This window comes from Pteropus medius, unplaced genomic scaffold (genome assembly GCF_902729225.1).
Source record: "Pteropus medius unplaced genomic scaffold, Ma_sr-lr_union100, whole genome shotgun sequence".
In the NCBI taxonomy this organism is placed as follows: domain Eukaryota; kingdom Metazoa; phylum Chordata; class Mammalia; order Chiroptera; family Pteropodidae; genus Pteropus; species Pteropus medius.
In genome coordinates, this window is record NW_024352784.1 from 7,735,844 (window position 1) to 7,746,259 (window position 10,416).

At 40.9% G+C, this 10,416-nt stretch overlaps 1 protein-coding gene across 7 annotated transcripts in view; it reads right to left on the minus strand.

The window, feature by feature from the left end:
- TENM4 (teneurin transmembrane protein 4) overlaps positions 1-10,416 on the minus strand; it is a 685,723-nt gene that overhangs the window by 25,874 nt on the left and 649,433 nt on the right. For all 7 annotated transcript variants that reach the window (XM_039848155.1, XM_039848159.1, XM_039848158.1 and 4 more), the window contains one exon: positions 7,108-7,985. In XM_039848155.1, coding sequence (XP_039704089.1) covers positions 7,108-7,985 — 878 coding nt within the window. The remainder of the gene's footprint in view (positions 1-7,107; positions 7,986-10,416) is intronic.

Below are 10,416 nucleotides of genomic sequence, written 5' to 3' on the forward strand. Positions count from 1 at the left end.
GGTTGAGGCTCAGAAAGGAAAAGTAATTTGTCTAACATCACATAGGTCTGTCTGACCTTAAAGGTTGTGTTCCTTCATCAACCTTCCCATAAAAATGATGCTATTTCAAATCAAAACTTTTGTGTTCATCACTACATTAAAGAAAAAATTGAGTTTGGAAATCTCAAGTGGATCAAGAAGACTGACAGTTTTCTCTTCAAGATGCTTTGCTCTGATAACGCTGCCATTGACTCTGCAGTGATGATGGCCCCTATTTGGGGGATATGATGGAGATGGCCAGATGACTGTCTTTTCATTATTTCCTTCCACTGACTTTTCTTCACTCCATTTCCTCAAAACATTTTTGGAGCACAGGGAAAGAAAACACATAAAATATTCATATAGTTGCTGTGAACCTGGTTCTCAGAAGAGGACCAGTAAAGGTTATCTTCACACACACACTGCAAGGCTTTCTTCTTCACACTCAATACTTCACATCTAAAGCCACTTAACTATGTGCAGCCAGCAAGGAAAACGCCAAATTGCCTCACTAATACTAACTTTTGCTGAGACTTTTTGATTCGAAAATAAAAGATTTGATTTTTATAACTTTCATCTATGATTGTTTCAAACACCACTATCATCAACAAGAAGAAATGAACACTGTGTCCTCTGTGAATAATTAGAGTTCACAGCCCATGCACATGGATAGTTCCTTTGGCCTCAGGTGACTATAATAGATGGCATCACTACATCAATAGCTCCTCCAAAACTATATCAGAGCCAGGGTATTTTCTGGCTTCTGCAATAAAAATTAATACTTGCTGCTCATAGAATTAAGTCCCAACAATGAGTTCCAGCCTTCGGGATTTCTAAGATCTGGCCCGCCATACACTGTAAGGTCTTCTCTCTCACTGATGTTGTACTTGAGGCAGTGCATCTGGTAGAAAGTGCATTTGGTACAAAGATTTCAGGTAGATCTGGGGTTGAATCCTAGCTCTGACAGTTATGTATACAGTGTCACAGAGCCAATCAATGTCTGTGCTGGTTACTCTCTCCTCAGATTCATTCTGTGCCCTTCTCCATGTCTAGAAGAGCTGACACCTGCAGACTACAATGCTAGGGTTCTCTTGGTTTGTTTCTGGTTGGATCCAGTCAATGGTAACCACTGGCAAGAGACTGGAGGTCAAGAGGAGAAGTTTTCACTTCTCCCATCTTCAGTGCCACATTTCTAATAGTGGCCACATCTATCTGCAATTACAGCTTCTACCAGATGGCTTCTCCTTTGTGGTTATAGCTCCAACTGGGATTCAGTAACAACATCCTATTTCTTCCCTGCCTTGCCCATTAGCCCACTGGTCAGTCATGGTTGTTCACTATTTTTAGTGCCTGGGTGCCTGCCTCACCATCTTTTCTGGGTTCCTTTATCCCTGCCTATACCTCTATAACATTTCTTTATTTGAAATTTTTGCTGGGTATAGAATTCTGGGTTGGTAGTTTTTTTTTTCTTTTTTCTTTCAGCATTTCTATTTTCTAGCTTGCATGGTTTCTGATGAGAAGTCTACTGTAATTTTTATCTTTGACCCTCTATGAAATGCCTTTTTTTCTGACTGCTTTCAAAGTTTTCTCTTTTTCTTTTGTATTCAGCAATTTAAATATATGCCTAGATGTGTATTGTGTGTGTGTGTGTGTGTGTGTGTGTGTGGTGTGTGTTCATCAAGTTTGGTATCTAAGAATTTTGGGTCTGTAGTGTTATTCTATTATTTCTTTCTCTGGAATTTCCATTACATATATAGTAGACGAGCTAATACTGTCCCCCCGCTTTGGATGCCCTGATCTTATATCTATATCTATATCTATATCTATATCTATCTATACATATCATTCAGTACATATACATATGGTGTGTGTGTGGTAATTATATATATATATATATATATATATATATTTTTTTTTTTTACTAATTTTTCTCTTTGTATTTCAGTCTGGGTAATTTCTATTGACTCATCTTCTTTCCTTAGCTGTGTCAAGCCTACTGATAAGCCCATCAGAGGCATTCTTCATCTCTGCGATTGTGTTTTTCATTTCTAGCATTTTCATTTGGTTCTCTCTTATAGTTTCCACTTCTCTGCTGAAATTATCCATCTGGTCTTATATACTGTTCACTTTTTCCATTAGAATCTTTAACATAATTATAGTTATTTTAAATTCCCTAAAAGGTAGTTTCAACATCTGTGTCATATCTGAGTGTGCTTCTGATGATTCCTTTGCCTCTTGGGAATGTGTTGCTTTTTCTTGCCTTTTTTTGTATGTTCAGTTTGAAGTGTGACATCTAGTGTATCACAGTAGAGACTGAGGTAACAGGTTTTATGCCTGGAGATGGGTATGAGTTTACTTCTATTAGGACTTTAGTGAGGGTGTTTGAGTTAATTTAGTTAGAATTTGGACTGGCTTTGACATTTGTTTCAATGGCTAACCTTAGTGCACTACAGACTTTAAATTCCTCTAGTGATACCTATGTTTTGGATGCAAAACTGCTTTTTTGCCCCCTTAATGTTGACTCCATCCTCGGCTTTAGGTCCTCTGTGCTGCAGCTCAGAGAGAGTCTCTTCCCTTTCTTGTCCCTTTCTTGTCTCTTTCCTAGTACTATTCTGCTTTTTATTGTTATGTTTAGTTTTTTAGCTAGCATTGGGAGTTGGGAGGAGGGTGAACCTGAGAGTTCTCTACTATTCTGATCAAATTTCAGTCTTATATACCCATATGTCCCTGAGTCTCAGGAGTATGGTGTCTTTAGTGCTCCTATCCCCTTTCAGGCTGTAATTCTGGGCCCGTTACATATTCCTGCTCCCCTCCCAGCAGAAGTTCAAAAAATGTTTTCTTCTCTCATTTGGTTGCAAAGGGTTTCCACCAGTGCCTAAGTAGGACAGTGTTAGTTTCCTTTCTCTTCGCAGGTGAAGGCTTTTGCTCCATCTGGGAGATTAGGTGAGAAGAGTCTGGGTGGAGCAGGCCAAATTTGTGCTCCTTCGGCAGCAGCTGCTGTACCCCTCCCCCAGATCTGTCACAGGGGACACTTTCTTAAATCCTTCTCTACTCTTTTTTGAGTGTACCTGGTGGGGTTTGTGGAGAAAAGTTCTGAAGAGGATGTGGACTCTCCCAATTTCTGCAGCCTCCAAGAGCTTCATACTCTCTTGCCAGTACATAGTCAGCCTTTATAAACTCTCCAACCACCCCAGCTGAACTCTTCTTACTGGTGACTGGCTGTATTTACTAAAGGTAAGATACTGCTCACATCTTATCTTTCTCTCCAGGAATACGTCTCTCTTGGGTTTGGTCAGTTGATTGCCCTGTGACCTCAGAGAATGAGTTAAAGGAAAACCCACGAATTTGTCATTTGTTTCTCTTATTTTCCTTATAAGGTTGCGAATGATGCTTTTTCTAGCTCTTACATCCTCAACAAAACCCAGAAGCAGTCTCTTCATTTGAACCATTTAAAGAATTCTATGTCCTGCTGGGAGCATTGATAGTATTGGAGCTGGGATTTCAATCTAGTAGTCTTCTCACTACAGCATATTTTTTCTTCCTTTCTTTACCTCCTTTCTTTCCTAAATTTACATTTCACTTATAAAATATTTACTGAGCATCTAGTAGGTGGTAAGTCCTAAGCTTGATACAGAGATAAATTAATTAGGGTCACATAGTAGTGAAAATAACTATGACAGAGGCTGTCATGGGATGTCAGAGTCACTTTCCCTGATGAAACTTGGGGAAACTAGTTGCTCATGTCCACCCATCAAGCCAATTTTAGAACCTGCCTCATACTCATCAGGCCATTTCCTTAGCCACCAAATGTCATCTGCCCAGAGCCCAAGTCTGAAATTAATGATGCCACACATTGGGGATGAAGACTACATTATAGATTCCTTTGAAGTTTTCTACCAGCAGATCTGTGGGCTGAGGGAAGGAAAGTAATCTTGATTCCCCAGAATTGTGAATTCTTTAAGTTGCTATGAAGTGTCTGATGTTTACGTTACATGTATTATTTAATCTGTTGAGAGGACTGATAAAGCCAACTTAAAATTTGGTTTAGTAATAGCCTATCTCACAGGCAAGCCTGGGTCAATTTTGTTTTGTTTTGTTTTGTTTTTTAATATTAGAGCATTTGGGATGGAATCCACTAAGCTGCCTCATGGAGCTAAATGTAGAAAATTCACTAGAGCAATGGTGCATTGGCAAAATATGTCCAAATCTACATTAAGAAACTCCATAATGATAATATCACACCCTTACTTCTTGGCAGCTTTGTAGTTTGCAAAGCATTTTTACTTTCAGTATTTATTTAGTTTTTTGATCTTTACAATGGTGCTGAAATGAGGTAAGGCAGGCATCATGTCTGTCTGGTTGAGACTTGTGTCTGGAAGCCAACCAACTGCCTCTGAGTCACATGGCTAACACACAGTGAAAATAGCTAACTGGTATCCTCATTTTGTTCACAGTCTGAGCGGAACCATTTTTCCTTGACCTAATCTGCATACTTTTCCCAGCCCATTTGGAATATTCTTAGGGACTTGACCCCTTTCTTAGTTCTAATACCTCAGATTTGACTTGATCCTGCTCTTCTGGTCTGATCTCTAATTCCCTACCTACTTCAATTACTTCTTTTGTCTGCTCTTTTGGTTAGTTTACTTGCAGCTGCTCCTGGGTACTACCTTTCATGACCAAACAACATTTCTGCACTTACTGGTACTGCCACTAATACTGCTTGATATAATGATGATGATGATGATAATAATAATAATAATAATAATAATAATAATAATAATGACAACAGCAGCAGCTGCCATCTGAGTACTTATGATGAGTAAGACTGAGTTTTCTGTATTTTATTTCATTGAAATTTTAAATTTCAGACTGTCCCTGTGAAACAGATACTATTTTTATTCCTGTCATACAGATCAGTCACAAAGAACTTAGGTGAATCTAGTCAGTGTAGTTGAAAAAACATATTTGTGTTCTGGCTCTACCATGTATGTACTCACAGTGATTTTAGACAGAATAGTCACCTAATCTCTCTGTGCCTCTCAGTTTGTTCACCTGTAAAAAATATAGATGGCAATTTCTACCATTTGAAGTTGCTGTGAAGATTAAATGGGAAAGAGCCTGGTATACAGTAGGATCTCAAAAAGCGCGAGTTTCTCTTTTTATTTTAGGGCTTTTATTTTCCACTCGGGTACTATTTAGTGGATACTATGGAATTCCAAACATCGTTTTATTAAAAGTGATTGTACTAACTTTTCCTTCTTAATAAACATCAACTCTGGCTGTGTATTTTATCAGGGAAGACAGGGATGGGAAATGGGATCCTTTCTGGTAGATGTGTAGGAAATAGTTTTAGATTTCAGGGTTGGTTGAGAATAACCGTTGCAGTGATGTGTAAGCATTCAGTTTGGGATTAGAGAGTGACCTCGGGAACTAATTGAGTACACCGACTTGCTCTGACAAAGAAACCCCTGTATTGGCTAAATAATGTATAAGAGATTTCCATCAGGCAATGGGGGAAAATTGAATTATTTAGTATATTTCCATTTCAATGAGTTAATCAAGATAATTGCTGTTTTCCTGGATCTTTGTCTTTTCTTTTTAATTAACAAGGCCCTTGTTTGGAGAAAGGAAGTTAGCCAGTGAACTTTGTACAAATTGCTGTGACATTTTTTGGTGCAAATTGTATTTAAAAATCTATTACAGATTTTTTTCCTTTGGATTCTAGGACTGTGAGAAACTGATGCTTGATCAAGCTTGAGAAAAATTTACGGTTCAAAGATTCAAGTTCATTTGGGACTAACAAACTCAGCAGTGGGCAGCGGGGCAGAGCTGAAAGAGCATGAGCTCTGACATTAGACACACTTGGGTTGTGATCCCTGATCTGTTACATTCTCACTATATAACAGTGGACAAAGGAGCATCTCTGAGCCTCAGTTTCTGTTTCTGTAAAACAGATATCATCCCTTTTCTAGAGCTGTTGTGAAGATTAATGCAATAATGTGGTTCCTAGCCCATATCTGATGTGCAACAAAGCTAGTTCCTTCCCCATCACCTGCATATATGTTCAGTAGTCTCAGTTGTCTGGAACATGATGAAGACCTCAAAAAGAAGCTCAGAAAAATCTAAATAGAAAAGGAGATGTTACAAAATCTATTCATCATAATAGCTCATAGAGGAACATCTCAGATATACATATTCTATTTTGAATAGGATTAGAATAAACTGAAATCTGGTTCTCTGACCACACCATTTAAGAAGTTCTGTTGTGGATGAAAAGAAGGGACGTGAGCTACTTGAAGCAGGCACCATGATTGAAATAAATAGTGACACGACAGCGCCACACTGAGGGAAGAAGGAGTGAAATGATACCAGTTAGACACAGGAGCTAATGAAAGAAAGTTCAGAATCATTTTGGCCAGGAGTGAAGGGTTCTGTAGCCTCATTGCCTCACTTCCTGGGAGCTATCTTCATATTATAGCATAATATGTAATTGTGGATATTCCTTATTATTGATCTCGACTCATAAAAAGAAAGGTTTCATTATTTCTGCATAATGTGTTTGAGAAGGGAGGCATGTAAAGTACTTCATAAACTCCAAACGAAATGGTTCGAGTGAAAAAAAAAATTCTTTGAAACTTGAATATGTGAGCTTCAATTATGTGAACAATTCACCCACATGGAACTGTTTCTTCTCTCACTACCATATTTCTAAACAGTGGTCATATGAAGATGCTAGCACGCTATCAAGTACCTTCATCTACATCACCTCCCTGTGGTATGCTGGGAAGGTAGTCACTGTTTCCGTTTTACAGATGTGGAAACTGAGGCCTAGAGAGATTAAGTCCATAGGAGAGCTGGGATTAAAGCCCAATTCCTCTGACCTCAAAGCTCATGCCTTTTCCGCTACACCATGTTCCTTCCTAAGAGCAATCGTCTGGAATATGAACAGGCAGAACATATCATAAGTAATGGTTTGCATCCCAATTCTTGAACTAAAATGAAATACCAAAAATTAACACTCTATCAATTCGCCTCTAATCCTACATCTCATGAAACAAAACCATTAAACGGCTTTGTTATAATACTTACTCGTAAAATGTTGTCCATCCATTTTCATTGCTTTTAGTTGCCAGAAGGCCAGAGTTGCCATGGTATGTCATCATGGCCAATTCATGTCCTTGCGTGGTCACACTCTTGAGTGCGCTGTTGGTGCCCATGGTCACCCAGTACACCTGGCCATCTGGGACCACCAGCCAGAGGGGCAGCCCGGTAGAATCTCGGCGGACGTTTACCATGTTGCCATTGTTGTCTGTGATGAGGGTGACATCACCGTCCCCGGTGTAGGTGAAGTTGTACAGGTAATCTCCTGTGGGCAGGCTTTGGGTGTACAGATGTTTGCCACTGGTATCAAACAGGTAGAGCTCCTGGTCGATTGGTGAGGACAGCTCATACATGTTCTGGTTGTTGAGGAAAGGCTTGTTCTTCCTGATAAACCGAATTCGGATATTCCCAAGGTCAGCCACGTAGAGTTCCCCATCAGCACATACAGCCAAGGAAGATGGGGTATTCAGCTTTGCATCCTTGGCATAACCATCATCTCCAGAGAAACAATCACAGTTGGCATCATTTTTACAGTCACATCCACTGGGGGCTCCAGCAACTAGTGAGATCTCTCCACTAGTGGTAACCTGCCTGATGCGATTGATCTTCTTCTCATCAGTCTCAGCGATATACAGGACACCATTGTGAGAGACACCCAAGGCGGTGGCTGACTCCAGGGTTGCGTGGATGGCTACCTTGCTCAGCAGGAAGTGGTCAATGCCAGGGACCTGGCAGTGCATGGGCCTCCCAGCGACAATACGCACCTGGTGATTTTCAGAGATTTGCAGGACCACATTGTTGTCGAGGACATAAAGCGAGTTGTCCATTGGATTAATGGCTAAGTCTGTGGGCCACTCCAGGCGAACCTGACAATGGAGACACCGACACTCAAATGCCTGGCAAGGTGACCACCACTAATCATCCCAGACCCCATATAGCTAGCCTATAACAGCATCCCAAGTGCCTTCACATGCAGTCCTGCCTGATCCTCACAGCAGTCTGTCATCAGCAATAGACGTCAGGTCCCTGATCAGAGTGAAATAATGCAAGAGCTGCCACTGAGACATCTGATGGTCTCTATTAGACTGACAAAACATAAAGAACAAACAATAAAAAAAAGCAAAGAAACAAAGAAAGTAGGCAAGAGACAGACTTTGGAGTCAGTCAGACAGGCCTGGGTTCTGATCCTAGCCCCACTACCTACGACCTTGGGCAAGTTACTTTGCCTCTCTGAGCCTCAATATTCACATCTGTAAAGCAAGAATGACAATAGTCCAGAGTGCCTGACCCATAATAAATTCTCTGATAATGGCAGCTAATGTTATGGACGTGGGTGGGGAAGGCGGATGGAGTCTGGAGGCTGAAGTAGGAGTTGCCCAGAGGCTTAAGAGAGACTCTTCATGAATTGTTGATATGATTTTTATATGAAAGATGACTTCTTGATTCTTTGAGTTCATGGATTAACACATGGCTAAATGCTGGAGATATAAAGACAACCATGACCCCTGTCTGACATAGTTCCAGATCGGGAATTCTCAAATCTGGCCACACATCCAAATTACCTGCAGTGATTTCTGAAAGTATTGGTGCTCGAATCCCACCCGCGGTTAATGAAATCAGATCCACAGGCACTGGCAGGGTTTTAAAAGCTTCCTGGAAGATTCCAATGCGGGACTGAGAATCACAATGGATTCTTTCTCCTTCTAGTGTGATCACTGGACCAGCACCACCGTCATCACCTGGGAGCTGGTCAGTAATGTAGAGTAGCAGGTGTCACCCCAACCTACTAAATCAGAATCTGCATTTAAACAAAAACCCTGGGTGACTCTTGTACACACTGAAGTTTGTGAAGCCCCGCTCTAGATATTGGTTTCTAGTACCTCAGAGAACAGGTGATCTCAAAAGAGATTAATGGAGCTGACAATGGGAAGGAGGGGTTCAGCAGTCCTAGGCCCAATGGCTGAGCCAGGCTGGGAAGCTGGAAGGAACGTGGTGAGCCTTGTTCATACCTGTAGGCATACAGGGATGGCTACTGGCAGGTCTGAGGTGAGAAATGCTTTGTCAAATGGATGTGGAGGCTAGACTGCAAGATAGATCACACTGGGAGGAGCTGGCACTAAGGGAAGCCCTTTTCCAACTGTGTCTCCAAGAGGTCCAGCCAAACTGCATGTGGGCTGAAGTGCTGACAGGTGCTGCCTCCAGCTGATTTGTTTACCCCGCCCCTAGAGACTCATCACCTTACATTCTTGAGCCCCTCTAAACTCCTGACATTCAGTTCAATTTGGGGCTTAAACAAGTGTATACCTTCAGATAAGAAATTTCTCTTCCAGGAATTTAATCTTGTACACCATTGTTTATAAAGGTGTTTATCAAAGCCATTTTAAATAATGGTGAAAAACTGAAACCAACTCAAATGCCTACCAACAGAGAACTGGCTAAATAAATTACAGTATATTTAGTTCACCTATAAATTAGAAAACTTAGTGTAGCTGTTAAAAGTGATATTATAGATGGATATTTAGTGGCATGGGAAACTGTCTGCCATGTATTAAGTGGAAAAACCAGGAACAGAACCGTAAGTACAGTGTGATCCCAAATGGGGGAAAAATACAACAATAAATTAGATTATGGATAGAGGGGAGATTAAAAGCTTGAGGGATATATACCAAGATATTAACTATACTGAGATTAGAGATAATTTTATCTTTCTCTTTTATAATTTTTGGCTTTTTTATTTCCTACAATATATATGTGGTAGTTTACTAATGTAAAAAGAAATCCCAGTAAATTATATACACCTGAGATAGAAGGGCCACCTTCATGTGCCCCATCTCCTTCCAGAGGAGATGGTCTGAATTCCTCTAGCTCAGGGTCATTCTCATGATGGAGTGAGCCCTTTCTCACTTTTTCCATGCACGATTCTTGAACTCTGCTTCCTAAAGTCTTCTTGTTCCCTCACTTCCATCCTGGGTCCCTATGTCCTCACAGAATAAGGGAGTCTGAGGCACGGCAGAGCTGCCAGCGGGCTGCAGCCCTCACACTTCCCAGTGCCCTCTGGAGCACAGCGGCACAGCAGTCCTTAGCTGCGTCAAGAACACAGTTTACTCTAAAGTGACAGGGGAATTTTCAATTTCCTAAAACCCATTTCTTGTCAACACTAGCTGCTAAATATTTTATGCCCTCTGGTCCTGTGGCATCTTGGGGACCTGCTTGCCCAGACCTTTCTGCCTGTCATTATGATGAAAAGAGACTCTCTGATGGGTGAGTGGGGAGGAGGAAGTGGGGGCTAGGGGAGGG